This window comes from Zalophus californianus, chromosome 6, assembly GCF_009762305.2.
Source record: "Zalophus californianus isolate mZalCal1 chromosome 6, mZalCal1.pri.v2, whole genome shotgun sequence".
NCBI lineage: Eukaryota > Metazoa > Chordata > Mammalia > Carnivora > Otariidae > Zalophus > Zalophus californianus.
This window is the reverse complement of record NC_045600.1, coordinates 113207971-113235911: the sequence shown is the minus strand read 5'-3', so window position 1 is coordinate 113235911 and position 27941 is coordinate 113207971. Positions and strand designations below refer to the sequence as shown.

Here is a 27941-nt window from a genome sequence, read left to right as displayed (position 1 = left end):
ATTTAGGGCTCTGCTTCTGGTCCCCATCTTTATCTCTTCCCTCCCCCTCCCTGCCTGCCAGAGCACGACACCTTCTGAGCCCCCTTCTCCTTCCCCAGTGCTGTTTACCCCTCCAGGGCACCCTCTCTAGGAGGAGGAGGGGAGAGCATGGTGAGCCCAAGCCCGCCTCCAGCCGACAGAGACGGGCGCACTGTCCCTGCAGCCTTGGGGGTTGCAGGAATGTGCTTGGGACGAACAGCAGGCCCCAGAACCCCAGACTTCTCCTGGACAGGACTGGGCCACGAAGAGTTGAGGAGAAGGCTCTCCCCCTTGAATGGATCATTCCTGAAATTCAAGCCCCAAAGCCCCATGAAAGTGTGACAGAGCCCCTTCCCGTGGTCAGGGCCCTCAGCCCAGCTGGGCAGCAGCGGGTTATTAAAAGCTTAGCTGGTGGTTCCCCTCTGGCTTGGAGCAATTCATCAGGCCACGGCCCCCCCGGGAGTGATGGATGGTGACAAATGAGAGTAGGTAGGGGGTTCCTGAGCCCTTCCAGGGCCACAGCTGGGGAAACTCAGCCATCAAAGCCCTGTGCAGGCTTCTCCACCAGAGGTGACTCTGAGGGCCAGGGAGATCAAGTTTCGGGCAAATGGTTTCGGGAGGTGGAGAGGCTTCTCTGGAGACAAGCCGTCCTGTGTGCTATGTGGGGCCCAGCCTGGCTGAGGGCCTGAGCTGGAGAGATGGGGGTGGGGTGGGCTTCTCTGATTCTGCACAGGCGGGAGGCCTGGGGTGGGGGGCAGGAGGCCTGAGGGGTGGGAGGAGGGGCAGGGCCAGAGCCGGTGGGAAGGCGGGAGCTGCTTTTCTGGGAGAAGGAGATCAAACACCTTCTAAAGCAGGTGCTGGGGACCCTGCTCGGGACCATCTGCTGAGACTGCACAAGCAGCCAGCCCTCCGGGATCCTAGCCAGGGCTGGCACTAGCACTCAAAGGAGGAGGCCTCAGTTGCTGGGGAGCACCCTGGGGCTGGAGCCAAGCCTTGCGGGCCAGGTAGGACCGGACGAGGAGAGGACACAGGGGCAAGGCACTTCGGCGGGGACAGGGCCCCAACAAAGGCTTGGAGGCGGGAAGGTGGCAGGACGGTAGCAGGGAGCAATTCTGAGGGATGAAGTTGGAGACCTGGAGATGGCTGTACTTGGGGGACACTGGGGAGCTAGTGCCGGCTCCAAAGACAGGGAGACAGGCGTCCGAAGAGTCAGGTCTGAGTACGGTTTGCTGAGGGAGAGCCCTATTCTGCAGCCAGGAGGGAACAAGGAGAGAGAACTCAGAGAAAGAGAAAGAGAGAACTCAGGGGATCTAACTGTCAGTTCCTCAGTGAGGAGGGAGGGCAGCATGAAGGCTACATCTCAAGGCCAGACCATGGTGACACCACGCCAGGAAGGACATGCCAGGAGGGGAGAATCTGGGGCTCCTGTAGCTGGGGGAATCTTCATGGCCTTCCTGCCAGTCCTCCTTTGAAGGCAGGAAACCCTCTGTAGCATCTTGACGTTACCACCCTCTTCTTGATTGCCTCCCCTGATTCGGGGCTCACTCCTCTGTGAGAGTAAGAAAGCTACCTTTGTCCCGGGCTGAAATCTGCCTCCCTAGCTTCCCTCCTCTGAGTCAGTTCTAGCCCAGCTCTCTGGGAGGGGAGGGACATGCTGCTCCCTGACACAGATGGCCACCTTCCTCCTACCCCTCACCAGGGTCTACACTCACGCCAGAGCCGTCTGGCCCAAATCCCTCATGTCCGATGATGTTGGTGGTGCGGGGGACAGGAGAATTCCAGGAAGGGCATGTCAGGTGATGCTTCCGACGCGCCCTCGTGGCAAGGGAGATAGGAGGTAGAGAGCTAAGAGGTAGAGAGCCATCCACACTCTCCCCTCACGAGCTTGGCAGCCAATAACATGCCACTGAGCGGGGTCAATCTGTGTCTGGGGACAGGTTAGGCACCCGTGTCAGTCGGATACAAGGGCGCCCTGTCGATGGGGGCGGACCCGGAGCTCACTGGCCTGCATGGGGTTGCACCTGACTTGGCTGCCTCTCCACGGGAGACCCCATGGGCAGGACCCAGCTGTATAGGCAGGCACATCGGCCATCGCTCCGCCCCCCTCCCCCCCCCCCCCCCCCCCCCCGCCACCCCACTTCTGGACCTAACATCCCTTGGCAATTCTCTGCTGCAAAGCTGGGGATTAGGGATGGTGCTGAGACTCTCTGAGGTGTCACTGAAGTTTGGGTGTTGTGCAACTTTTGGGGGGATGTGTCGGACTCAGAGAGCCCAGGGCTGGGGTGGGAGCATGGCAAGCAATGGGGGTCTCTGGACCTTCTGCGACTGCTCACTGTGGTTCCGACCATCATGCTCCAACCTGTGCTTGATTTGTCCATGTCTGAGGGTCCTTGGAATGGGACCAAGGTTCTGAGCTGTTTCAGAGGTTCTGGTACGATATTGACGTTCTGGGGGCTCATGGGGGTGACAGTGAGGTTCCAGGAGTTCTTGTGGTATTACTATAATTCTGGGGATATTGCTGAGATTCTGGAGGTGCTCTGGGGGATCGGGGAACCCTTGGGGGTGTTTCTGAGATTTGGGGGATGCTGCTGGCCTCTGGCCCACTGTTAGCTCCTTTTAAGCCTAGCACTTTGCCCTTTGAAGATTTTGATAACCACAGGCTGCTGAAGGCGCACACGTGGGCCTCTGTTCCTGGACGCAAACATTCCTCAGATTTATTCAACTTGAACAAAAACATGGGGAGGAAGGAAGCCCTGTCCCAAAGCTTTCATGGGCCAGCTCCAGCCCTAGGGGCAGAGCAGAGCAGCTCAGTGCCAGGCCCAGGTAGCAGATGGCCTTTGTCTTCTCAGGACCCAGAAGCTTTTTGTGACCCCTTCTTACAGTGAGCAGGGCTTAGGCAGCCCCCAATCTATGCCCCACTGGGAGCCCCTCAGGTATTGCTACTAGCCTCTTCTGAATGTACCCACATGGGCTCACGCAGACCACACCAGACCCGCACCCCTGCCCTGTCTTCTTGCCTTCCAGACTCCCCTTCTTAGCTCTCCTAAGGCACCTCATTCTTACTACCATGGCTGACCCTGTCTGACCTTGGGGTCCTGCTCCAGGCCCCCTCCTCCAGGAAGCCTCCAAGACTGCCCAAGACGTCTCCTTATAAATCCCCCTCCCCACCTCTCTTCTCGGAACTTCTGCAGTCTGTCTCTGAAGTCCCTCCACTCTCCAGATGGCAGGTACCAGTCTCCGATTCTTCTGGGTATCAGTCACCCTATAAAGCCAACTCCCGTGGGTCAGCTGTGGACTCTGCTGCCAGGTGGAGAAATTAGTCAGGAGCACATCATTCGCATCTTTCTCTTCTCAGTACATTTCCTGGCCTGCCTGCAGCCTGGCCGGGTGGCATCTCTCCTAACACCTTGGCACCAACCCTCCCATTTTCCAGATGCAAGCACCAAGCCATTCCGGCTCCGAGCTGAGGAGGTACTTTGGACTCAAGAAGTGGGGTCCCCCTCCCAGCCTGAGCTATGTAGCCCCCCAGTATCCATGGCTCTTCCACCTGGCCTGCCTCCCTCCCTGCCCCCACCAGCGTGGATGGGGGAGCAGCGGGGGGGTGGGGGGGTGGGCAGGAGGGTGGGTAGAAGACGATCGGGGACACCTGGGTCGTCACAGCCTCTGTGGCTTTGACCTTCTCGCTACAGCCAGTGCCTGGTGTGCTGGCTCCACATTCTTGGGCCATGAAGTCATTGAGGTCAGGGAGTAGGGGCCTCAGGGAGAGCAGAGCCCATAGTCAAAGCTAGGCTGGAAGCCCCACCCCTCCTGGGACAGAGGAGGGGTTGAGACCCAGAGAGGCCGAGGGAATCCCTCACAGTCACACAGCCAGCCCCAGCGTTCAAACCCAGGTAAGGCTGCGTCCCTGACCAGGGCACTTCCCACTGCCATATAGGAACTATGTTCTTTCCCCCTGGGCCTGCTCCTGCCTCTTGCCAGTGTGGCCTCCATCAAGGTGCTGCCTTCTGTCCCCTGTGCCCACACCCAAGCAGAGGGACAAAGCTCACATTTTCTTCACCTCTGGTTGGGGCTTCCCTGAAGGCAGCCTCTGCATCTCCCCAGTGAGGAGGGAGGTGATCTCATGGGCCCTGGGATGTCCCCGGGGGCGGCCGCTAGAAGGCATCCACTGCAAGTCCCTTCGGGGGTGGAGCGGGGTTTGTGGGGGGAGAGGTGCTGTGGGGAAGGGATTGGGTCAGGGACTGGGTCTGGGCTCAGCTGGGCCCCTTCCTGCCAGCCTGGCTCAGCCCCTGAGGCTGATGGAGCCTTCTTCAGGCAGCCTGAATGTCTTTCCTCAGTGCCCAGCTGGGTACCCCTCTCTCCCTCCAGGTCTCTGCTCACACGTCATCTCCTCTGCGAGGCCTTCCCTGACCATCCAGCCTAACGCAGCCACCTCCTGTCTTTCTGTCTCTTCTCTCGCCCCACTTTATTTTCCCTCCCAGCGCCATGACACGTTTGCCTCCTCACTGCCCCCAGCACCTCTCTTGCTCATTGCTACATTCTCAGCATGTAGAACCTTGCCTGGCGCATAATTGGGATGCAATCAACACTTGTTGCGTAAATGAATGAATGAACAAACCAGACTGGGGAGGCTTCCTCCAGGGAAGGAAGCAGTTTCTGACAGGCAGAGTTGCCAAGCGATGGACATTGCTGCCTTGTGTAGAGGGAGTGAGCTCTCCATCACAGACTGGACTCTTAATTGTTGGAGATATCACCAGGGGGATTTAAGATCAGATAGAAGTTAATTGCTCTCTAGGCTGGAGGTCCAAAACTCCTGAGCAGAGAAGTGGATGCGGGGCTCTGGTGTTGGAGCAGAGGGCTCTGAAATGCCTGGCTGGAGACATACACAGTAGCCTGCACAGGGCAGGCCTGTGGAGGAGTGGTGGTCACTAGAACGAGCAATGGCTTGGCCAAACCCAGTTCATAAAGTCCTCGTCACCCGAGAGCCCCATACTGTGTGTGCACCAGCGGAATAAGGGAGGAAGAAGAGAAGAGGCAGAGTTCTGCCCCCCGGACATCACAGCCAGGCTTAGGAGGCTGGATTCACCCCAAGTTCCTGGGAACAGATGGGCAGTGTGGGCTCCTGCATTGCATCACAGAGAGCTCAGGTTCAGTTCTGAGTCAGCTGCCACTGACAACTCTGTGGGGGTGGGGGGCTGGGGAGGGGTGTTCTGAGCCCTCTTCCTGGAAGAGGGTCATTTGGGAAGGAGCGGGGAGAAGCCAAGGCCGACAGAGCACTCAGGCCCTAATCCTGGAAGGCCTCGTGGGCCTGGCTACGAAGTTTGCATGGGGAGCTTTTAGCATTTCAAGCTCAGTCTCCATGGAGCACCCCCTCACCCCAGGGGGCTGTTCCCTCTCTCAGGATACACACTTCCTTCTCTCCAACTCCCATCCTCAAGACCCCCACCCTCTGCACAGCTGACTTTTCCTTGCCCTCAGATCTCCATGAAAAGATTTCTTTTTTCGAGAACCCCCCATTTTTTTTGGACCAAATTCAGCTTTCTATGGTATACATCATCCCTTTGTAGACAGGAAGACTCAGACTCGTGGTTATTTACCTCCTCATCTGTGTCCCCACCAAAGCATAAACTCTCACATCCCAGGGCCCAGAATAGTGCCTGCAACTTAGTAGTTGTTCAGTGAATTTATGCTAAAAGAATAAATGGATGAATGCCTTTAGAAAAAACACTTGTGGAATGAGTGCCTTAGCTGGGGGGGGAGGTGTGTGTGGCCCAGGGCCCCCTGGGGTATTGGAAGGCAGGGACCCTCAAATGTTCAGGGGGCCTGACCCCCACCCAGGGACAGGTGCCTGAGAAGGGATCACTGTCTTTATCTGCATCTTGTCTCCCTTCCAGAGCTGGGGCCAGGAGGGGGAAGGGAGCCAGCTAGGGGTACAGCTTGGGGGGGGGGATGGAGAGGGATCCCCAGCCCCTGCTTGGGCCCTGCCTTCCTCACCCTCACCCCATAGCATGGGAGGAGCCATGGATAGGAGGGGTTCTTCTTGCTTACCCGTGGGTCTGGTTTGTGTTTAGAGGACTAATCTCCGCCTCATGAGGGTGAGTTACCTCCTTGTGAAATCAAGTTGGAGAAACTAGAAGTTTTTACCAGGGAGACGCATGTTGCCTCCTTCATGGAAACCCGGGAGAAGGAGTGGACAGGCTCCCCCTCCCTGCCTCCGCCCCTGGTCCAGCCCCAGCTGCCTCCTTGGGTTGCCGAATGCTGGACTGTGTGTGCGGCGCCCTGCAGATGCAGAGGGCAGGGGTGTGGGTGCTTGGGGGAGGCACAGGGGGCAGGTATGTGTGCGCAGCCTGGTGCCGGACCCTCCTGGCCACACGCCTGCAGGGCTCAGGCCACCAGTGGAGCTGGGGCCTCCTACCCTAGGGGGGGACATTTTGTCAGGACCATGATGTGATCCCATCACTGAGGGCCAAAGGAGGCAGAGAGGGGCAGGCTAAGGCTGGGGGTGGGGTGTGTTGGGGGGTTGTCTTGGGGGAGCCGAACAAAGAGGGGGATTGGGCTGACCCCTGAGGGCAGGAGGGACCTGGAGCCCAGCTGGGAGGGTCCAGCTGTGTTGGGCCCGCCTGCTGCCCGCCCACCCTTTCATCTCTGCAGCTCCTTCCTCCCTGCCCTTCCTTAAGTGTGTGTCTGTGGGTCGTTTTGGGTGGCTTTGGAGAGGGGGGAAGGAAGGGGGGGTTCTCTGTGGGCAGCTTGGATTGGACAAACTTTCTTTGAAAATGGGCCTTTGCACAGAGGCTGGTGGTCAGACGAACAGGCAGGTGCTCTGGCAAGAGCCCCAAAGACCCTGAGGGCCGCCCTCTTCCCAAGGGGAGAACTCCCTGCAGGAGCGGGCAAGACGGGGCGGGAAGGGACGGGAAGGGACTCGAGAAGCCCTTCCCCTTTTCCCTGTGCCAGCGGGTCGGCCCAGGCCCTCTCTCCCAGTCGGGCTTTTCCCAGAAAGCTAAAAGCAAGAAAGTAACCTTTAGGATTAAACAGAAACGTTTCTTTGTTTGGGTTTCTTTCTTTCTTTCTTTTTTTTCTCCCTAAGCCTCTTTTCACGTCTGTAGTGGTTTTTCCCCACTTGTCCAGGGGAGGGGGGGCAGAGGAGAAAGGCCGGAGAATGTCGTCCCAGGCAGTGGGCAACCAGACCTCCTCCGGGGCCACAGATGACTACTCCAACTGGTACATCGATGAGCCCCAGGGGGACCAGGAGCTCCAGCCAGAGGGGTAAGTCTGTCTGCCAGCAGAGTGGGGTGTGGCAGAGGTTACTGTTGGGGGGATGGGGAAGGCCCTGGGCAAGGACTGCTAAGATGAATCGTGCGGCCCTTTGCTATGTGACCCCCGGCAAGTCACAGCCTCTCTGGGCTTCAGACTCCTGTTACTGGAGAATAATGGCCTTGGCCCCAGTGTTGAGGTGGGGGTCCTGGGCCAGACTGTCCCTTCAAAAGCACCTATGTGGTTTGTTAAAAATACAACCTCCTGGGCCTTCTCCTTGCAAATTCAGATCCGTCCGGTCTGGGGCGGCTCTGGCCGGTAGCTGGGATGCAGCGTGCTGGCTGAGTGGTTGAGGGAAACTGGGCCTGCCTTCAAGGGGTTCCTGGTCCCTGTGGTGACCACCTGGGGTGCGGTGGTCACCAGCTGTCAGGCTTTCTGGGTAGCCCGGGGCAGGGGGAGGCCTGAGGAAGAAAGCCTGGGCGGAGGGTCCTTGAGGAAAGATGCCCAATGCCTTTGGCCAGCTCTGAGTCTCCATGAAGATGAGGAGGCCCTTTCTCTTTTGCAGGAGTGCTCAGGTGAGCCCAGGGGAGGGAGGCAGCCTCGGCCCAGTCCAGTGTGGCCAGAGGGCTCGGCCCACGGCTCCCTTTGCCAGACCATATCTTTGTCTAGTCTGGGCACCCCGGCCGCGGGGCTGGGCCTCCCTGGGCCCCACGTGCTGCCAAGGACGCCTGGCCTGTGCAGGCCGCAGAGCCTGGTTCTCCTCTTATTGTTCCCGGCCCTCGCCCCATCCCCCACCCCCCTGCTCTGTCTGAGGGTTTGGGGAGCTGGAAAGGTGAGGCTGGGGGGTAGGGGTGGCCGAGCCAGATGTGCACACATCTGCTCTCCATCAACAACCGAAACTAGAAAAGGAGAAACGCTGGTGCACCCCTCCAGGGGCTGGGGCTGTGGCCTGGCCAGGCCTGGGTCACCGGCAGGGACAGAGGCCCCAGCTGGGCCTCATGCTGGGAGGACTCAGGGCGCTGGCCACCTGGTCGGCAGCTCTGTGTCGGCAAGGCTTTTCGCCGTGCCCTTCTCTGGTTGCTCCAGACAGCCCACAGGCTCCGCTTGTCCCTGCTGCATAGTTCTGGAGTGGGAGAAGCAGCAGAATGGGGAGGGGCCCAGGACCCCATGAGGATATGGATCCTGACCTGGGGTCAGACCTTAATCTGCAGCTGTGTCTTCGGGAGCCTCGGGGCCCGGGCATTGGCTGGGGCCGGGCTCTTCAGATATGGCCTCAGAATGAAGCTGGGTACGTGGCAGGGCCCGGGCCATGGGGAGCACTGACTCTAATGTGTGAGGCATCTGGAATCTGCAGCTGTCTTCCCCCACTGCAGGGAACAACAAGGTTTGTTTTTGACCCTACTTACTTGGCCAATCCAAGTGGCCTTGCTTGTCCCCTCAGGGCCACCCCCAAAAGTGGAAGCTCAAGGGGAATCCCAAGGAGCTGAACTTGGGCCCACCTCTCCCTGAGTGAGTCAGACACCCCAGGGAGATGGTGCACTGAAGCTCCGAGCGCTCTTGATGGGGGCCCCCCCCCCCGCACCTCGGTGTGCCCCCAGCAGGCTGGTCCGGGCTGGTGGGCACCAGTGCTAGTGGCCGGCCGGACTCTGTCTCCTGGTCACACTTGTCCGGGTGCCCTCATGATGGGAAGACCTGGTTGAAAAGATTGGGAAGGGAGTGAGTCTGATGGGGGTGGGCTGTGCCATGTGGGGTCTTCTGTGGGCACGGGACTGATCCATGGAAGCCCAGCTGGCCCTTTCCTACCGCCAGAGCCCCCCGACCCGGTCATGTACCCAGCCTGACATCTGCCCACATGGTGTCCACTTATCACTAACAGCCAGAGCCTGGGGACACGAATGCCTGTGGCAGCCGTCCAGGATGACAGCCACCTCCCCACCACTTCACGGGGCTGCCTGGGGAATTGGAGGCTTCCCTCCCGGTCTGCCCTCCCAGCATGAGGCCAGCACCAGGGTCACTGGCAGGCCCTTCTGCTGGGGGGGGGGGGTGACATGGGGGTGGGTATCAGGGCCCGCACCCCAGACAGTCGGCCTTTTCCCTCTGAGTGGGGCCCTCTGTAGGCTCCCGCTCAAAGACTAACTTCTAGAAACAGTTGTCCCGCTCCTTCTTTGTCTCAGTGTCCTCACCACTCTGCAGTCCGGCCTCTGTCTCTGAGTGTCTGAGACCGAGCCTCGCTTCCTTGGCTACGTGTGATTCTGGTCCTCACCTCTCCTCCTGGAATAAGGCCTAAAACTCTGCAGTCATTCTGGAAACCCCCTTCCCTCTGCTCTTCCATCTCCAGGCATCTACATTCTTCCTGCTATACACGTCTGAGGTGCAGCCTGTCATCTCCCTTCCCCAGTCGTTGCTTACATTGAACTCCTTGAAAATGAATTTTCAACCGTTTTTGATGTACAGAAATGACACTTTCATATGGTTCAACTTAAAACTTCCTTCCATACTCCTTACCTCTTCCCTCCTGGTCAGAGGAAGGAAGCCAGATGACCTTAGTTCAAATCCTTACTCTGCTGCTTGCCTGTGTGATTTGGGCAAGATACTTAGCCTCCCTGAGCTTTGGTCTCCTTGTCTACACAACGGGGACAATAATAGCATCCACCTCGTCAGTAATACCTGAGTTAATACAAGGAACAAACAGCATCTGGCACGTAGTCAATCCTTAGTAAGTACTAGTTACTGCTGTTATTATTCAAAATCTCCCCAGATCCAGAACACCGGCCTGTTCCAACACCCTCAATGGCTCCCTAGTGCCTCCCATGCCTTCTGTGACCTGCTCCCGGCCTGCCCGCAACCTTATAGACTGCAGGCAAACGGAAAGCCTTGCCTGGCCCCAGCCATACCGTCAGCTGCCTGTCACTTCACTTCTTCGTGTTCCTCCCTCTGCACGGAGCTCCTTTTGCCCTTCTTTGCCTCAAAAGATGCTAACCATCTTTTAAACTCACATCAAATGCCACAGGGCAAATCGTAGGACCAAACACTCGATTGCTCCACCCGGGCAAGAGGCTCCGCCACGATTCTGAGAAAGAGAGGTCTGTGAGGCCTAGAGCAGTCAGAGGCTTCCTGGAAGAGGGGGGAATGAAGTGGCCTTGAAGGCTAGGAAGAATGGGTGAGAAAGAAGAGGGGCCGGGTTGAGCTGGCCCACTCTGTTTCTGCCATGCCTTCTCCTGGGAGCCCCCCGTCTCCTTCAGCCCTGTAACCTCAGAGCGTGGCATGGGGCTTGGCGCACCATGAGGGGCATGGAAACCCTGGAACGAGCCCTAGAAGGTGGAGCTGGGCCAGCTTGCAGAGGAGAGATCGGAGTCTGGAGGGAGGTGGCGGGCAGAGCTCCAGGGTAGACAGCCTGGAACCCCAAATCCGGCTACACACCCAGGCCTGAGCCAACCTTCCCTTGCTCTGCAGAGTGCTGCCCACCTGCCACCCCAGCCTGCTGACGGGCCTCCTCCATGCCGGCCTGGCCCTGCTGTCGGTGAGTCTACCCTGAGGCCGACCACCTCTTGCCAGACTGGGCAGGGGGACTTGAGCTCCCTGCTGGGGCTGGCGAGGGGGGACCCCGGGAGCCCCAACTCTGGGAGTTCGCCCAGGGTGGGGACCCAAACCAGGATGCGGGCCAAGTCCAACCTCTCTGACTTTTGTCACCCTTCTCTTGGCCAGTCGGCAGTCTGCCGCGTGATCGTGCCCGGGGAGGTAGGGCTGTCCTGGGTGCTGAGGCCGAGCCCTCAGACTCGGCCCCTCGGGGAAGGACTGGGCACCCAAGGCCTGCTCTGTGCTCTCCTTTCAGATCCTTGCGCTGCTGTTGCTGGCTGTGCTCGTGAGGTGCCGCCGGCTCCGACCCCACCACGGGCCCGGCAGGCTTGGACTGCCCAGCTTGGTGCCGAGGCTGGGGCGCCCCCACTCAGGTGGCCCGGCTGATGGGGCCACTCTGGGACGGTGGGGGTTTGTTAGGTACCTAGAAGCCAGCTGTGGCCTCAGTGACATCCCCACTTCTCTCAGCCCGAGGCTCTCGCTGCCCCTACCTGGATCCCCAGGTTTAGGCGGGAGCCCCAGAGGGAAGGGGAGGGCCGCACTCAGGCCCACCTGCTCCTGTCCCAGACCCAGGAGACACCAGCCCAACAGGGCCTGGCTCCAGGACGCATTTCCTCAGGTGGCCCATGGTCTGGACAGGCGATGGCCATCCTGTGCCATCTTGACCCTCATTTCCCTTGAGGGCATCACTCGGACCCTGATGCTTAATGGCAGATTATGAGGGACTGATCTCCAGTCCCCATGGCTAGAACTTTCTTCCCCTGTCTCCTTCAGTCCTATAACCCCAGAGCCTGGGACAGGGATGACCCTGAGATGGAACTGGGCAGGCTCATATGGGAGAGATCCAAGGGTTGGGGGAGGTAGCAGTTGGAGCGCCAGTGTAGACAGCCTTGCCTCCCAGGCCCAGGCCATACACCAAGGTGAGTCCTGCCATGATGGTTTTGTGGAGAACTAGCCTGGGTTTCTGTCACTGGTGGGCCCAGGTAAGAGTTTGCCCTGCCTGGGGGTGGGGGGGAGGAGGGGGAGAAGGAAGCGGATGACCTCAGGGCATGAGGTCAAGCTGGACAGACACAGAGGGTCTGAGTGGCCTGCCCAGAGGGCCGATGCCTGGGACAGCTGTGCCCGCAGTCTGCCCTCTGCCTTGGGCCACACCCAAGCCAGGGCCGTGGCTGTAGCGTAAGGATGTTGTGGCTCTCCGAGCTCTCTGAAGATTTGCCAGCCCAGTCAGACTGATTTGTGTGGAGGCAGCTGTTTCCTGGGGCTCCCAGGGTGGGCGGAGGGAGCAGCGCTTGGGCCTGTTCCTGCTGTGTGAGGGTGGGGGCCGCATAGTTCTTGAGTCACTTTGCCCCAGGGCCCAGAACTTGGGACACAGGAGGCACTCCACAGATACTTGTGGAATGAATGGGTAACGGGGCCTTGGTTTCCTTCTGGAAAGTTTCCATCTTTACCTCCCTGACAAACGGAACACGGCATGGGTTCGTGGGGGTGCAGGGCCCGAGCAATGCCCCTCTGTCCTGCCCCTGTCTCTGCACCAGCCCCGTGGATTTCTTGGCGGGGGACACGGCCTGGACAGTGCCTGCAGCTGTCTTCGTGGTCCTCTTCAGCTCCCTGTGTTTGCTGCTCACCACCAAGGACCCGCTGCCCTTCTTGCCCTTGGCTTCACCCCCCAGCCGAGGTACCCAGCACAGCTGAGGCCCTGGGGCTGGACTGGTGGGCTGGGCTGGGTGGGCGTCCAGAGCATGGGGCAGGCTCTTCCGTAGTGAGTCAGGTATCTCCCATCCCCGTCGTGAGCCACCGCCAAGAAGATGCTGTCCCGCGGACCTCCCAGCCGCACCACACGACACCTGCCCTTCGTTGGTCCCAGCTATCGGGTCACGGCTGCCCTCTCCACCCCCTCTGTTCTTGTGCCAACCCCTCTCCCAGAACAGCTCAGGTCCCTGAGAGTGAAGGAGGGTGGGCAGGAAGTAGGAGGGGTTCTGGACAATTGAGCTGGGCTCAAGGAAGTGACGGTACAAGGACAGTTGCCACCAAGAGGAGCCACTGTCCTCAACATGACCTCTTTAGATCAACCAGCCCTCACAATGACTCTGCACGGTGTGGGTGTTGGCTCCATTTCACGCCGGAGGAGGCTGAGTGTCAGGGGAGGGAACAATAGGAAAGTCGGAGCTCAGTTTCCTGACAACAGACTAAGCACTGTGCTAAGCCCTGTACGTCTGTCTACCTTCTCGTTTTGCCTTGGCTAATGGTAGTACCATTATTTCCATTTTACAGATGGAGAAACTGAGAGTCCAAGAGGTAACTTGCCCGAGATCACAAACGCTGGTACTAAGTCAGAACCTGAATGTGAATGTGGGGCTCTTGCTCCCTGAACCAGCCGAGGGGCTCAGAAGCGGGAGGCAGGAGAGGGGCCTGCGGGGGGCCCCACATCTGCCTCTCCATCACGTGGCTCCCTCTGCCCATCTTGCCCTCCAGGGTCTTGGAAGATCATCGCCCTGCTCTATTACCCTGCCCTCTACTACCCTCTGGCCGCCTGTGCCACAGTCAAGCAAGGAACCGCACAGCTGCTCGGCAGCATGCTGTCCTGGGCTCACCTTGGGGTCCAGGTCTGGCAGAACGCAGAGTGTCCTCAGGCACCCAAGGTAACCACTGACTCACAATGGCCTGAGGCAGAGGGGCATGAAGGAACTGCATAAACCGGTCAGGCTCCTTTCCTCTTATTTATGTGCTGGACGTCTGTGCTGCCTTCTACTCTGCACCGAATTCCCCTCCTGTGAACGCAGGCCCTTCCAACCTTGGGCACTCTGTGGCAAGAGCAGGGGACAAGGGAGCTGGGCCTGCCCTCAGGAGCTTCCGGTCTGGGAGGGGGCGGGGAGGAGGAAGGGGAAGCCTGGAACCCCTCCATGATTGATTCCCCAGCCTTCCTTTGGCCAGGCTGGGGTGGGAGTGAAGAGATGGAGGAAGGCGAGCCCTGAATTGGGGGGATGGACTGGGAGGGCTGAAAAGAGAATTCTAGAACCTCAGAACCTGGTTCACTGACTGCTGGCTGGGAGTGCCCAAAGGGTGGAGGCATAGGCCTCAGCCAGACAACCTGAGTTTGAACCCAGCTTCTTCCTCCCTCCCTCCTTCCCTCCCACCCTCCCTTCCTCCCTTCCTCCCACAAACGTATCTGAAGCACATACTCTGTACAGGGACATTTCCCAGCACGGTGGGAATATAGCTGTGAACAGGACAGATGAAGTCCCTAGCATCCCAAGAGCTGCCTTTCCAGAAGGGAAGAAACAATAAATAAATAAATATACAGAAAGATGCCAGGCGATGCTAAGTGCTTTGAGGGAACCGTGTCACCATTCTGAGACTCAGTTTCCCTCCCTGTAAATGGAGTGGATACCACCAATCCTCCAGGGTAGAGATGAGGATTAGTTGGTTTCTTTGAGAGCAGAGACTGGGTGGGTCTTTTTCACCATCCAGAACCTGGCACATACTAAGCTCTCAGTAAAAATGTATTGAATTAACAAATAAATGAGTGAAAGCAGAAGGAGCCCAACCCTGGGAAGGACTCAGTGCCAGGAGGTAGGGCTTGCACTTCCCTGATGCCCAGGTCACAACTGTACACAGTCAATATTTGGCCTTTGTCTAATTTTCAGGGGCCTGTGCCCAGAGCCCAGGGACAAAGGAACATAGCAAGGGGGTAGCCCCGGTTTCAGACCCCACGGTAGCCCCCTGGAGCAGGGAGGAGGGGATTTCTTCTAAGGGCTGTGGGAGTCCAAGAGCCCGGGAGAGGGGGAAGCAGGTCCGCAGGGCCTCAGAAGGGGAGCGGGAGTGTTTGTGCTGAGTGACCCCGGTAGGGGGGAGCATGAGGGGACCGGAAGCCTCAGAGCACCGTCAGCCAGGTGGGAGAGAAGTGGGAAGGGAACTGGGTCCTGGTCTTCTGTCAGGGGAGGAAGGCAGAAGGTAGGTGTGTCTGGGTGTCTGTCTGTCTGTCTAGATCTACAAGTACTACTCCCTGCTGGCTTCCCTGCCTCTGCTTCTGGGCCTCGGATTCCTGAGCCTTTGGTACCCGGTGCAGCTGGTGAGAAGCTTCAGGAACACGGCAGGAGCGGGCTCTGAGGTAAAGGGGCAGGGCTGGCCTGGGCTCCTATTCAGCCCCCAGGATGCCCTGAACTCCTGCACGGCTGTTGGCTCCCTGTGCACGGGCACAGCACATAGTAGGTGCTCAAAAATATTTGCCGGGTCACCAAGTGACAGGCTAGTCCTCCCTCCTGGAGCGAAGGTTAGGCCAGGCCCTCAGCTGGCACCCGGGATACCTGGGGCACCCAGCTGCATGCACAGCGGGGAATCAACGGGGGGGTGGACCAGAGGACAGGGCAGTCTGAGGTCTTCTTCTGAAACACCGAGGCTCCAGCTGGAGAAATGAGACAGGCCGGGAGCCTGGTGCCTCCGAGGAGCTCTGCAGATGCCCATGAGCTCCAGGAAGCTCCCAGGGCAGAGTCGCATTATGAATCAGTTCTAGGCTGCGAATGGTTTGATAAAGTCGGATAAAGGGGTGGGCTGGGAGAACTGAGGCAGGCTGGGGGGGCCTTCCTGGAGGAGGTTGACTTCAATAGGGACCCTGAAGGACAGGGAGGATCTGGAGCAGGGAGAGAATAAGGAGAAGGTGTTGCAGGTGTAGGAAAGAGGAGTAAAGGGGCAGACACGGGTTGTGTCTGTTTTGTTCGCGTGTAATTTGTAGCACTGGGTGGGTCTTAGCACATGTTAGATAATCAGCAGCTATTTCTGAAGTTTTAGATAGATGGGTGGGTAAATCATAGCAAGAGAGAATTCTTACAAGACAAGGCAATCTTATTAAGAAGCCTTCTAAGTGCCTACCAAGTGTCAGGCCCTGAGCAAGGGACAGTGGACTCAGAGCTACCAACCCCCAGGGGCTCCCAGGGCACTGGGGGAGATGCGGGCAGCAACAGATAGTCCCGGTGCAACGTGAGAAGTGCAGCTGGGGTCCAGCCCACGGCCATGGGTGAGGGCGGAGACAGGGGCAAGTACTCTTCTTGGTGGGAGAGGAGGAAGAAGAAAACCACCCTACAGAGGCCCTCAAAGGGAGGGGGACAGCCTCAGGAGAGGCTGAGGACCCGGGTGCCAAGGGGCTCGGTTACTCTTCAGTCAGGGAGGGTGAAGGCATGGCTCGCAGTGTGGCCTAGAGGACAGAGCAGCGAGCTGCTGGTGCCAGGTGCTGAGAGACGAACACTGGAGGTGGGCAGGTGTGCGGGGGGTGCACGCGCAGTCGTGGGGATGTGGTGGGTGGCTGGACCGGGCGCCTGGGGCTCAGGAGGGGGGCTGGGGTGGAAGCCAGAGGGGTCCCCTGACGAGGGAAGGGGACCGAGGGAAGAGAGGCTTGGGGGCTCAGGTCCTCCAGCGGCCGCCCTGGGTCTTCCATGCACCCACCCGACTCTGGGTTTGGTAGCAGTAGGACCACAAGTGCAGTCACTACTGGCCTCCTGACATTCACACTCCTCTGGGGAAGCCTGATGTCCCCTCATTTTTACAGTTGGCTCAGAAGAGGGGAGCGGCTACCCCAGGGTCTCCAGTGCACTGGTCACATCTCTACCCCCTGGGCCCTCTCCCTCCTCCTCCAGGGATCTTTGCTGCCTCACTTCTCCCTCCAGGCATGCCTCTCCTCCCGAGAAGTCCTGGAAGAAATAGAATCCTCTTTGGCCCTGGGGCAGAGAGGTTTAAGCCTCAGAGGCCCCAGTCAAGCTTTGAGCTGACCCACACCTACCCTGGGTGGTGTGCGCGTGTTGCCATGGCAACAGGTGACAGGCTTGTATTCTCCTAATGATCAGGGGCAAGGGCTCACCCCACCTTACCACGGGCCTCTGGCACTTAGCAGGCAGCTTACGGCCTGGAATGTGGCTTAGACAAACCCGGCCACCCTTGTGATCTCCCTGGAGTGTAGCAAGAGAGGCCTGGGGGATGTGACCTGGAACGGCCCCATCCTGTGTCCTGCTCAGGGATGTGCCCATGGGACCTAGGCTTCCTTCTGCCCCAGTCTCAGCTAGCCGAGGCCAGGGGGCTGGGGCGGGGGGCGGGGGAAGCAGTGAGCAGATGTGACTAAGTGAAGCAGGAGAGAACTGGACACAGCCCTTAGGATGAACCGCTCAGTGCTGAGTGTTCTTAGGAGACTGGTTAGTCTCCTAGTTGTGGAGGAGAAAGGGCAGCTTTGGGGGGCATGGACCTCATCCCCACAGGCTGGCTCTTCTCTGCACCCTGCCACAGCCAAGAGGTTTTTATGGAGCACCATGGGCTCACTGTGACACCCTGACCAGGGCCCCAGGGATGGCTCCAGGCAGGTCTCATCTGCTCGTCCATCTGTCTGTCTCCACAGGGGCTGCAGAGCAGCTACTGTGAGGAATATCTGAGGACCCTCCTTTGCCGGAAGAAGCTGGAAAGCAGGTGAGGTCCTAGGCAGCTGGTGGGGCAGAGTGACAAAGAAACCAAACTCTGGGGCTCGGGCCCAGGGCGGGGGCTTCTCCTGAGGGCACCTGCCTGCCTCTGTCTTTCTGCAGCTCCCACACCTCCAAGCATGGCTTCCTATCCTGGGCCTGGATCTGTTACCGAAACTACATCTACACTCCACAGCGAGGTATGGAGCTGTGGTTAAGAGTGGCAGGTGACCTCACCCACGCCTCGTGCAGAACAGCTGCCGTGGAAGGCCAGCTCCCGTCCCCCAGAACCCCCAGAACCCCTCAGGAGGAACAGCCCCAGCTGGGGACAAGGGGAAGCCCCTGGCCCGGCTTTGGTGGTCCAGGGTCCTGTAAGCCCCAGCCCTTTACCTGGGCCCTTTGGGAGGGAATGGGGCTCCCAGGCCTGGGTGGGGCTGGGGCTTACCACATCCCTCCTTTTGGGGACTGCAGGATTCCGACTCCCTCTGAAGCTGGTGCTTTCAGCCACCTTGACAGGGACAGCCATCTACCAGGTAGGTCCTGCCCCTGTCGTGCCATTTGCCTCTGGACCCCCGCCCCCACTGCCAAGCGTGGGACAGCGTAGGCCCAGCCCCACTCTCCAAAAGCCTCAACAACAGTCCCGTCCAGCTGCTTCTGGCCTGCCCAGAAGAGAGGGGGGGTCAACTCTCACGGGGCTCATGTAGAGTCAGAACATGAGCTTTGGAGTCATACAAACACGGGTCTAAATCCTTGCTCCATTATTTACCTCCTGTGTGACCCTGGGCAAGTTATTCAACATCCCTGAACCCATTAGCTCCGCTGTAAAACAGAGGAAATAGAATTACTTTCCTCTTTGAGCAGTTTGGGAAGGTTTAGGCAGATTTGGCTAGTTCGGAAATAATATGCGTTTGAGAAATACTCCCCTCCATTGCCACCCCCAGAAAACCGAAAAGCCCAAATCCTGGGAGGTGGGTATAATTTGTCTCCATTTTACAGATGGGGGAAATTGAGGCTCCGACAGGTGAATTTGACTCGGCCAAGTTCCTCTAGCTAATACCTCAAGGTAGTCAAGATGTGAACCCAGGTCCATCTAGCTTCAATGCCTGAGATAATCTATAGGATACTTGGCTTTTGCCAACGTGGGAAATTGGAAATCTTCTATTCCACAGCTTAGATAGATGACTGATAGGTAGACAAAGGTGTAGATGGACAGTTGTGCCGTTTGGAAGCGCAGCTGGGGCCTGTTAGGCTGAAGTCCTATCTCTTTGCAATGTGCTGGGGAGGACACTGCTTCGGGGCCGCGAACTCTGATGGGTGCTGGGCATGGGGACGCAGCCTGCGCGCTGCCGGAGTTTCTGCCCTGAAGTCTCCCTGGGAGCTGAGGAAACACTTCCTCTGGGATGGGGGCCTGGTGTGAGCACAGCCAGGTCCTGGCACCTTCCTTGTGGGGGCTCTTCCAGGTGGCTCTGCTGCTGCTGGTGGCCGTGGTACCCACCATCCAGAAGGTGAGGGCGGGCATCACCACGGACATCTCCTACCTTCTGGCCGGCTTCGGGATCATGCTCTCAGAGGACAGGCAGGAGGTGGTGGGGCTGGTGAAGCATCACCTGTGGGCTCTGGAAGGTGAGGCCTCCTGGGAGCCCTGGAGGGCGCCCAGTGGGGACATGAGCCGGATACCCCAGCTCAGTTCTAGCCTGCCAGGGACATGCGGGGTGCTCTTGGGCATGTCCCTTCCTCTCTCTCTGGGTCTCGACTGCCTCCCCTCCAAACTGGGGTGGTCACAGCTTCCAATTCCAGGTCTCTGAGACCTGAAGGAGTCATCTGAGCGGCCCCTCAGCTCATGTGGTGTCTCCCACCCCCAGCTCCAGTGTCTTTGCTCAGCTCTCAGGGGCAGGGGAATGGGCAAGTCCTCGGGTTGTGTGAGCTGAGGGGACAGCCCCTTGAGCCTTGCTGAGGGGAGGGAAGGAGGGAAGGAGGCAGTGGTGTGGGACACTGGGCTGGATTCTGAGCTGATCACCATGGCAGGGGGCGTGGGGTTGGGCAGGGAGATGCTTCCTGTCCCCAGTCCCTGTCCTCCTGGGCCATCTCTATTCTCCTTCCTTCCCTTGACAATGAGCCCCCGGGCTAGGAAACCATACCAGCCTCCACTTCTGGGGTCTGATGCCTCCTTTAGCCCTTAGTCCGGTCATCCACCTACACCACCTCCCAGGTCCTCCCAGTGGCCCCTGTGGAGGAGGTTGAGAAATATCCACACCTGACATGCGGGGAAGGATTCACTTGGGGTTGTACAGCTGGGCAGAGTGGAGTGAAGAGAGGAACACGGTCTCCTGACACCTTGCTGGGGCTCTCTCCACCATCCTGAGACAAGGCCTGGTGGTCAGGAATCCTGGGGCCTGCAGCATCTGCTGACTTGGAGTCCCCAGGAGATTTCTCTAAGTTGGCCGCAAGCCGGACCACAGGCAGGAGCCCACATGGCCCACCTCCGCCCAGGGTCAGCCTCCTGCTTACAGCAGCCCTGTTTGTCATCAGTCCTCACTCGCGTCACAGGAAATGAGGCTCAGAGCGGGAAGTGACCTGTTCAGGATGGTGGGCTTTGCTTCTACCCCCCCACACCAACATTTAACATCACATGCTGCAGTTTCCAAGCCTCAAGGCCTCCACTTTGGATCTTCTTGGATTCAGGCACCAAACAGAGCAAGCAGTGTTTACTTTCCTAGTCCACAGATGAGGAAAACTGAGGCCCAGGGGGATTAGATCTATGCCCAAAGCCACTCAGCAAGCCAGCGTCTGAACTGAGATTATATCTGGGCCCAGGGGCCCTTTGATGTCTCCTGAGCTTAAGGAGCTAATGTCTTCTGAACACTGAGAGCTGTTTTAGGCTGCCCACTGGGCACCTGGGCCATAAGCCTGGCACCGCTCACAGAGGGCTCAGCCTCTCAGTCAGGCAGACTAGACTAGAACTCCTGTTCCATCACTTATAAGCGGTGTGACCTTGGGCATGCCACTTCACTTCTCTGGGCTTCAACTTCCCTACTGCAAAAGGTGTCAAAGCTACAAAGGCAGCCTTGTCCCTGAGGCCCTCCATCCCGTGGGGGAAGTCAGGTCTACCTACCAAGCAGGGTCCCAGAGGAAGCAAAGAGCAGGAAGATTTTATGCGTACCGGGGTTTGGAGAGATCCAAGTTTGGAACCCATCGAGGGAGAGAAGAGCAGGAGGTAGATGGATGAAGATCAAAAGCCAGGCCTGGCACCAGGGGGGCTTGCTCACCCTTCACCCTGTGTTAACCCGTTCACTCACCTGTGCAGGCTCAGCAGGCAGTCCCCTCACCTGGCAGGAAATGTCCAGGACGCCCTCCTGCTGCTGCTGAGCTCGCTCCCGAAGGGCAAGTGGGGCCGAGCAGAGCTGCACATGCCCAGTGCTCTCTTCTGTAGCATTGTTCTCGACCCTGGCTGCGCCTGAGAATCGCCTGGTAACTTCTTTAAAATCCCGAGGCTCAAGCTTCTTGCTGGACTCCAGAAGCGCTGAGGGTGGGTCCCCACCTTTAGGATCCAAACAAGCCCGCCTTGTGATTCCCATGCAAGCCTAACTTTGAGAACCGCTGCAGCAAGCACTCGACACCTGCCTGTGGGTTGGTTGATTTCAGTCAATTGCTGATTGAAATGAGTCCTGAAGCCTCTGTCTTTGGAAAGCCCCCAGTGCAGTGATTCTCAACCCAGGCTGCACGCAAAACTACAAAAGCTAGGGACTGGGTCCCACACCCAGAAATTCTGACTGAATTGGCCTGGGGTGCTGCCTGGGCCATGAGGGGTTTTCACAGCCCCAGGGGCCCCGCTGTGCTGCCAGCGCCGAGACCCCGCTCTCCAGCACCGAGGCTACGTGGGACTAGTGCGTGCCTCTCCCCGTGGGTTTGCACCCACTCCCGAGGCTCTGGATGGGACGCGGGCACCAGCAACACTTCCCCTGGATGACTGATGAGATCAGGGGCAGGCACCCGGGGGCTGATTCTGGGTCTGCTTGGGAATAGTCGCAGGTCTCTCAGCCCATCACTTGCCAGCAGTGTGACTGGTGGGTCAGGCTCTCTCGCTGAGCCTCCCTTCCGGGTTGGCCCAGGGCCTCTTCGGTGGGGTTGTTGTGGGGGTGCAGACCGAGGCGGGGTGTGGATGGAGGGCGGGAGAGCTGCAGCCTCAAATCCCTGCGAGTCCTCAATACCTCGGCTGCTCACAACGCCCTGTGCATTCTCCCCTGTTGCTGAGGATGCAGCAAACTCATTATGTGTGCGCATGGCAGGGGGGCAGGGAGCTGGGCAGGAGGGGCCACCGCCGGAGGAGATGGGTAGCAGTGGTCACCTCCCTCCTTCTGAAGGACACAGGGCACACTGACGTGGACTCACACCCTCTGTGGGCCCACACATGACATGGGGTTTATGGCCCATGTCATGCTGGGAGCTGGGCAGCCAGGCATGAGCAAGCCGAGGCTGGCAGACCAAGGGGTCCCCTGAAGGCCACACGGCCAGGAACCCAAGGAGATGGAGGCAGTTGCCAGGTTGGATGGCATCTCTCTCTGGGGATCACACAGCAATGGAAGCAGCGAGACAAGGGTGGAGACCAGGTCTGCAGCCTCGGAGCTGGCCTCTCCCTGTCCTGGACACCACGTCACTGGGCAGGAGGGGAGGGCTGAGATTGTTGGGTTGTACTGCATCGGAGAACGAGGTGGGCGGGGGGGGGGGGGAGGTGGCAAGGGGCCTCCGCTCAGGGCGGAGGGTGGGTATGGGGCAGGACTAACTCCCACCCAGGCACGCCCCCTGGGGGCAGTTCAGGGGCTCCCACCTCCTGCTTCGCTCCCTCTCTACCCCTCCAGTTTGCTACATCTCGGCCTTGGTCCTGTCCTGCTCGCTCAGCTCCCTTATGCTGATCCGCTCACTGGTGACCCACAGGTCAGTGGCAGGGTCTGACCCCCGGTGCAGATGTGGGGAAGCGGTGTGGGAGCCCTGAGCCAGGAGGCCTGTGGGGCAGGGCCTGGGGCTGGACGAAGGGAGAGCCACTGCAGGCCCAGGTTGTCCCTGTGTCCCCCGCCCAGCTGCCCCGTGGTGGGTGGGGAAGGTGGGGCCTTCCTGTCTGGTGGGAGTGATACAGGGCTCAGCTGAGCAGGGCTGTGGGGTGGACTTGGCCCTCTGAGAAGGGACCGCTGGGCGGACTGATTCAATGGGGAAGGCAGCCTGGAAAGCCAGCCCTCCACTGGGATCCGAAGAAGAGGCCAGAGCTGAGGGAGGGAGAGGGCACTCCGGGGCCGGAGGGACTGTGTAAGACGCAGCAGCAGGGGTGAGGCTGCCACACGCCAGGGTGGGTGTGGTGGTGACCTGGCTGGCGCTGGGGCACCGAAGAGGTTGTGATGGGCCACTGAATGCCAAACTGTCTCGCTTGCCCTTTCACGGGGAGTGATATGGAGTTGAGTTGTGAGTGGAGAGGGAAAGAAGGTTCTAGTTGTGAGCAGGGTGCATGGGAAGGGGAGCAATGTCAGAGAGTGCACTTGCCAGGCCCCAGGGTTTTTGCGCAGGGATCTCTTCCCCCAGGGTTGGCCCTCCTTTGGCTGGCACTCAGGCCCTCAGGCCTCTGCCTGCCTGGAACCTTGCCTCCTGCCCTGGTAGCTGATCTCCGAGTCACTTTCCATCCCTACTGTTGTTTCCTCACTTTTCTGACTTGGCTCAGGTTTGAGCCTTCGCCTGAACTTGTCTCCCTTGATCCCGGCCTTGCCCCTTACCTTGCTCTGAAACTTACTCTTATCATCCCTTAAGACTCTACTCAGATACCACCTCCTCCAGGAAGCCCTACCTGACCTCCTAGGCTGGGTTAGTAACCTCTGCAGGGCTCCCACAGCCCTTGGCTTTCCTGTCCGTGGCCACAGGTTGTAAGTAGACAGGGAGTTCCACCAGAGGAGGAATCTAGGGAGTGTGTGTGGTCTCTGAGATCCCTGCCTTCCTCTCCCCTCCCCCCCATCCCCCAACCAGGGCCAATCTGCAAGCTCTGCACCGAGGGGCCGCCTTCGACCTGGGCCCCCTGCCCCAGAGTCCCCACCCCTCCCGCGAGGCCATATTCTGTTGGATGAGCTTCAGCGCCTACCAGACGGCTTTTACCTGCCTTGGTGAGCCCCCCTTGCCACCCCACCTGGCTGCAGCTGGCCCCAGAAACTGGCCCTAGTTGGGGAGGGGAGAACACCCAGCAGGTGTTGGCTGTCCCTGGGTGTCTGCCTGTGCTGGGGCAAACTCTGGGGCGAGAGTAAGAAGAGGGGCCCACCTTGCCTTCTCTGCCTTTAGGAGGCTCGCTCAGGTTCGGGAAGGGAGGTGCAGATGCAGAAGCCCCTGGGGAAAGGATGCCCCTCACGTGAGGATAGCCCCTCACGGCCACCAGCCGTTTACACAGAGGGTGGACCCAGGGCTGCAAGGTGGGAACTTCAAAGAGGCATATTCCTGCCTATATAAGAGAGTGTTATGCCGCAGTGGGCTGCCTCGGTGGCAATGAGATCCCCATCACCGGGGATATGCAAGCAAGGTTCTGTGGTCACTGTTGGGGCTGCAAAGCGGATCCTGCTCTGAGAGAGTTAGGTTAGATCAATTTCCAGGACCCCTCCTACCTCCAAGTTTCTGATTCTTCCCAGGGGCCGTACAGTGAATAAAGCCCTCTGAAATGTGAGGGGCCTGGGGTCAGTGTTGCAAAAAGTGAGGGCCAGATTCCCCTCCCTGACGGTTCCTTCAGTTCTCACCTCCCTGGGGGAAGAGGAGAAGAATGATAAAGGAGAAGAGGAATGACTAGTACAAAAAGTTGTAATTCCTCATTTTGGTAGATTTTATACCTCCCAAGCTCTTTTATATGCATTACGCCGTGTAAACAACTAGCCAGTTGTTTCAATAGACGGCTTTCTGGGGTCAACTCTGTGTCAGTCTCTGGCCAGTAGGAATGCAAACATTAATCTAAAATGCAATCTTGTCCCCAAGGACTCAGGGGCAATTGGGGGAAAATAACGTTTGCAGAGCACTTTGTGGTTTTCAAAGAGTTGCCACAGACATTACATTGGATCGTCCCAACAAGCCTTCTGAGGTAGGGGCCACTACCCCATTCGACAGAGGACGAACCGGAGTTCAGAGAGGTAGAGGAACTTGCTCCAGCTGGCACAGCTAGGCAGTGGGAGAGCAGGAATCTGCATCCGGGCTTGCGCCATTCCTAAGCCCTTGGGTTCCTGGGAGTGCCAGGGTGGGCTGGGTCCCGCAGAGCCTAATGTCCGTCCCCCTGCACCTCCCCATCCTGCAGGGCTCCTGGTGCAGCAGATCATCTTCTTCCTGGGGACCATGATCCTTGCCTTCCTGGTGTTCATGCCTGTCCTCCATGGCAGGAACCTTCTGCTCCTCCGATCCTTGGAGTCCTCATGGTGAGAGAGGCAAAGAGTTGAGGGCTCTGGGACCACTTCCCAGAGGGCTACTAATACTGACATCCTCCCCACCCCACCTGCAGGCCCTTCTGGCTGATCTTGGCCCTGGCTGTGGTCCTACAGAAAATGGCAGCCCACTGGGTCTTCCTGGAGACTCACCATGGACACCCAGAGCTTACCAACCGGTGAGGAGGCTCCCCCCTGGGCTGTGGTTCCCCCCAGGACCTCAGCCTCTCCTTCGGTGTCTTTCTTGTTGTGTCTTTCTCCCTCCACTGCCATCTCTCCCTGTCCTCTCTCTCGGGAAGCCCAGTGGGGAGTAGGAGAGCTTGCCTTACCCAGACGGAAAGGGAACAGTGGCCCAGCCTACTCGGGAATACTTCTCTGTTCACCTGTTACCGTATCAGAAATATGAGCCACGGGCCTTTCCTGCTTTGGGGGTCAGCACTGCTCTCCCCTGGATCCTCTGTGTCTTCCAAAACCCTGTGCCTCTCCCTTTACAGGAAGGAGGTTAATCGAAACATGATTTCCATGATAGGTGGAAAGGCTGTGGGAGGACCTCAGCGCCAGGAGGGACTCAGAGTCGGTGGACAAAGGACCTAGAGGAGGGAGGTGGGAGACAAAGATCCGGGCCATAAGCCTCAGGTCTGCCACTGACTAGCTAGACAGCCTTAGCTAAGCCACCCGATCTCTCTGGGGCTCGGTTTCCCTTCTATAGAGGAGAGAGTACCACACCCGCTCCCAGGTTGGTGGGGGGCAAGCTGGCTTGAGAGAGCAGGCCCAGCACAGGGCAGGGTGCTTTGAAGGTGTACTCGATAAATGGTAGGTCGTCAATAAACACACAGCAGCTGTGCTCATCCACGTCTGACCCTGACCCTGAGGAAGGCTCTGTGTGTGTGTGGGAGTGGGGGCAGCCTCGGCCTTTTCTCTCCCCACCTCCAGGCGAGTGCTCTACGCAGCCACCTTCTTCCTCTTCCTCATCAACGTGCTGGTGGGCACCATGGTGGCCGCTGGGCGCGTGCTCCTCTCCGCCGTCTACAATGCCGTCCACCTTGGCCAGATGGATCTCAGCCTGCTGCCGCCTCGAGCAGCCACTCTCGACCCCGGTAAGGTCACTGGGCAGGGGCCAGGAGCAACGGTGGCTCAGGCCGTTCAAGCATCGAGGGAGGGTCTGTCCTGACCTGGGCCACGTGGCACTGTCCCAGAGCCTGTCTGTGACCCCGTGGGGCAGGTGTGGGCAGTGGGCCCACGTGCGGTGCATGCGCCATCTGCTCGGGGGCAGGGTGCATGGGAGGGGGGCCCTGCTCCCCCCAGCACCGTCGTCCTCCACCCCTCCCAGGCTACCACACATACTGCAGCTTCCTGAAGATGGAGGCCAGCCAGTCACATCCGGCCACGACTGCCTTCTGCGCCCTGCTCCTGCAGACCCAGCAGCCCCGGCCTCCCCGGGCCCCCCAGGATGGCCTCAGACAGGGGGAGGAAGAAGAAGGTGCACCTTGCCCCCGGGGGATGGTGGGAATTGAGACCACCCCCTTCTCTAAGGGACGAGGCACGCCTCCTCCCCACCACATGGGATGCATGTCCAACGTACAACAACGTAAGAGTGGCAGGAAAATGCTTACTTCCTCTCTCCCTCTGAGGCCTGTGGGAGAAAGGAAGTGAGAAGTTTCCTGGTCCCTGTCAGGGTGATTTTTTCCCATGATACAAACACACCCTGTCTCCCTCTCCCCATTCCACAAGCGTGCACACACACCCCCTTCTCACACACAGAATAGATGTCTCCCCGCTTCCTCCCTGCCTGGAAAGTGTGTAGTAGGGAGGGGGGCACTGGGCTGGCTGTCCCAGCCCTTCCTCCAGGCCCTTCCATAGAGCTGTCCCCTCCCTTTTCTGTCTGCCACCAGCAAGATGACATCCTGAGCCCTTACAAACACCCCTCTGCAGCCCACGTTTCTCCCCACCTCCTGCTCAGTGAGCAGGCCCCTGGAACACCAGACCCCCCCAGCCTCCCCAGCACTACACGTGGGATTTTCAGACTGCTTGGGGCGTGGCTGGGTGTTTGCTGAGTGACTCACAGAAAGTCTCTCCTTCTCAGGGATGCAGCTGCTGCAGACCAAGGACCCCGTGGCCAGGGGATCAGGGCCCAGGGCCCGCCAAGGCAGGGCCCGCTGGGGGCTGGCCTACACGCTGCTGCACAATCCGGCTCTGCAGGCCTTCCGAAAGAGGACCCTGTCGGGTGCCCAGGTCAACGGAGCCCAGCCCTGAGGGTGGGGAAGCCACCGTGTCCTTGTCTGTGCTGGGGTGCTTCCCCCCCCCTCCTGCCCCCTCCCTCCAGCCCCCTCCCTCCCAGCTTCCCCAGCATCCTCCCAGCCACGGGAGCCTCTGGGCCCGCGAGTTCCCGGCATCGGCATCAGCTGCCAGCACCAGAAGCCAGGGGGCGCTGTGGTTGGGTGGAGGTCTGTCCCGCAGCCGCAGCCTCCGAAGCGCTCTGGTCTGCCCCCTTGGTCTTGGGAAGCCCGCGCGCGCGAGGGCTCTGGAGGAAGTAATCAGTGGTTTCGGCCATGGTCTGGGAGGCAATGGAACTGGGGTGGCCACCTCCAGGCCCCTCCCCAGGCTGGCTCTGCCACCAGCCTGAGCTCACGCAACCTTCTCCTGACTGGGGTCGGTGAGTCAGGCCAGAACAGCCTCACATTCCAGCTCAGCCCCACCTCAGCCTTGGATGCACCACCACGGAACCAGACACAGAGCTTCCTCTCTCCTCCAGCTTCCCCCTCTCCTCTCTGGGGCCTCGTGCCTTCCTGTGAGGCAGCCCAGGAGGAAGCCATGGGCTCCTACCGGGCAGCAAAGTCATGGCTCCAACCAGGCCCCACACTGAGCTGGCCACACTTGAGAGCCCGATATTTTTGCAGTTGGTATGCCTTTAGATATTATGAAAGAGGTTAGTGTGCTCTCTGTAATAAACTTGTCCCTGAGAAACAGTCCTCCTCTGGGGCGGGGTACTTGGGGGAAAACTGCCAGTAAATCAGCACTGCATTTATGGGGCTTGGGGTGGGGTGGGGTATTCTGCTCCCATGTGGGGCCGGCCATGCGGTGTGGGACAGAGGAGGACCCATAGCCATATCCCTTTGGGGTGGTAGAGGGCCTGGGGACCCTATGGCGCCACCCCTGAGCTATGTGGACATTGCCTTTGGAGGTAGAACTTTTTCTGGGTCGTCAAGAATGGGCAGGACTTGGGGAGGGGGGATTTCAGGAA

General features: G+C 59.1%; 1 protein-coding gene and 1 long non-coding RNA gene across 4 annotated transcripts; one reads left to right on the top strand and one right to left on the bottom strand.

Annotated features, from left to right (window-relative positions):
* Positions 1-980: 980 nt before the first annotated feature.
* On the top strand, positions 981-27655 carry STRA6 (signaling receptor and transporter of retinol STRA6). Of its 3 annotated transcripts, none has more exons than XM_027568748.2 (19): positions 981-1022; positions 7141-7278; positions 10720-10786; positions 11099-11262; positions 12378-12517; positions 13114-13137; positions 13315-13481; positions 14828-14950; positions 17219-17286; positions 17400-17476; positions 17748-17809; positions 18737-18899; positions 22133-22208; positions 23280-23413; positions 24577-24694; positions 24778-24879; positions 25634-25797; positions 26031-26180; positions 26784-27655. In XM_027568748.2, the coding sequence occupies exons 2-19, from the start codon at positions 7172-7174 to the stop codon at positions 26951-26953; spliced, it is 2076 nt and encodes a 691-aa protein (XP_027424549.2). In that variant the 5' UTR covers positions 981-1022; positions 7141-7171; the 3' UTR covers positions 26954-27655. The 3 variants fall into 3 exon arrangements, with proteins under 3 accessions (XP_027424549.2, XP_027424548.2, XP_027424550.2); XM_027568747.2 differs by lacking the exon at positions 981-1022 and adding an exon at positions 3873-3908; XM_027568749.2 differs by lacking the exon at positions 981-1022 and having other exon boundaries at positions 6737-7278; positions 12447-12517.
* LOC113908535 lies at positions 24563-25766 on the bottom strand. The gene is made up of 3 exons (XR_003515515.1): positions 25628-25766; positions 25084-25290; positions 24563-24688 (listed from the first exon to the last, which is right to left on the bottom strand). It is a non-coding gene; the product is annotated as an uncharacterized LOC113908535 (long non-coding RNA).
* Positions 27656-27941: the final 286 nt, after the last annotated feature.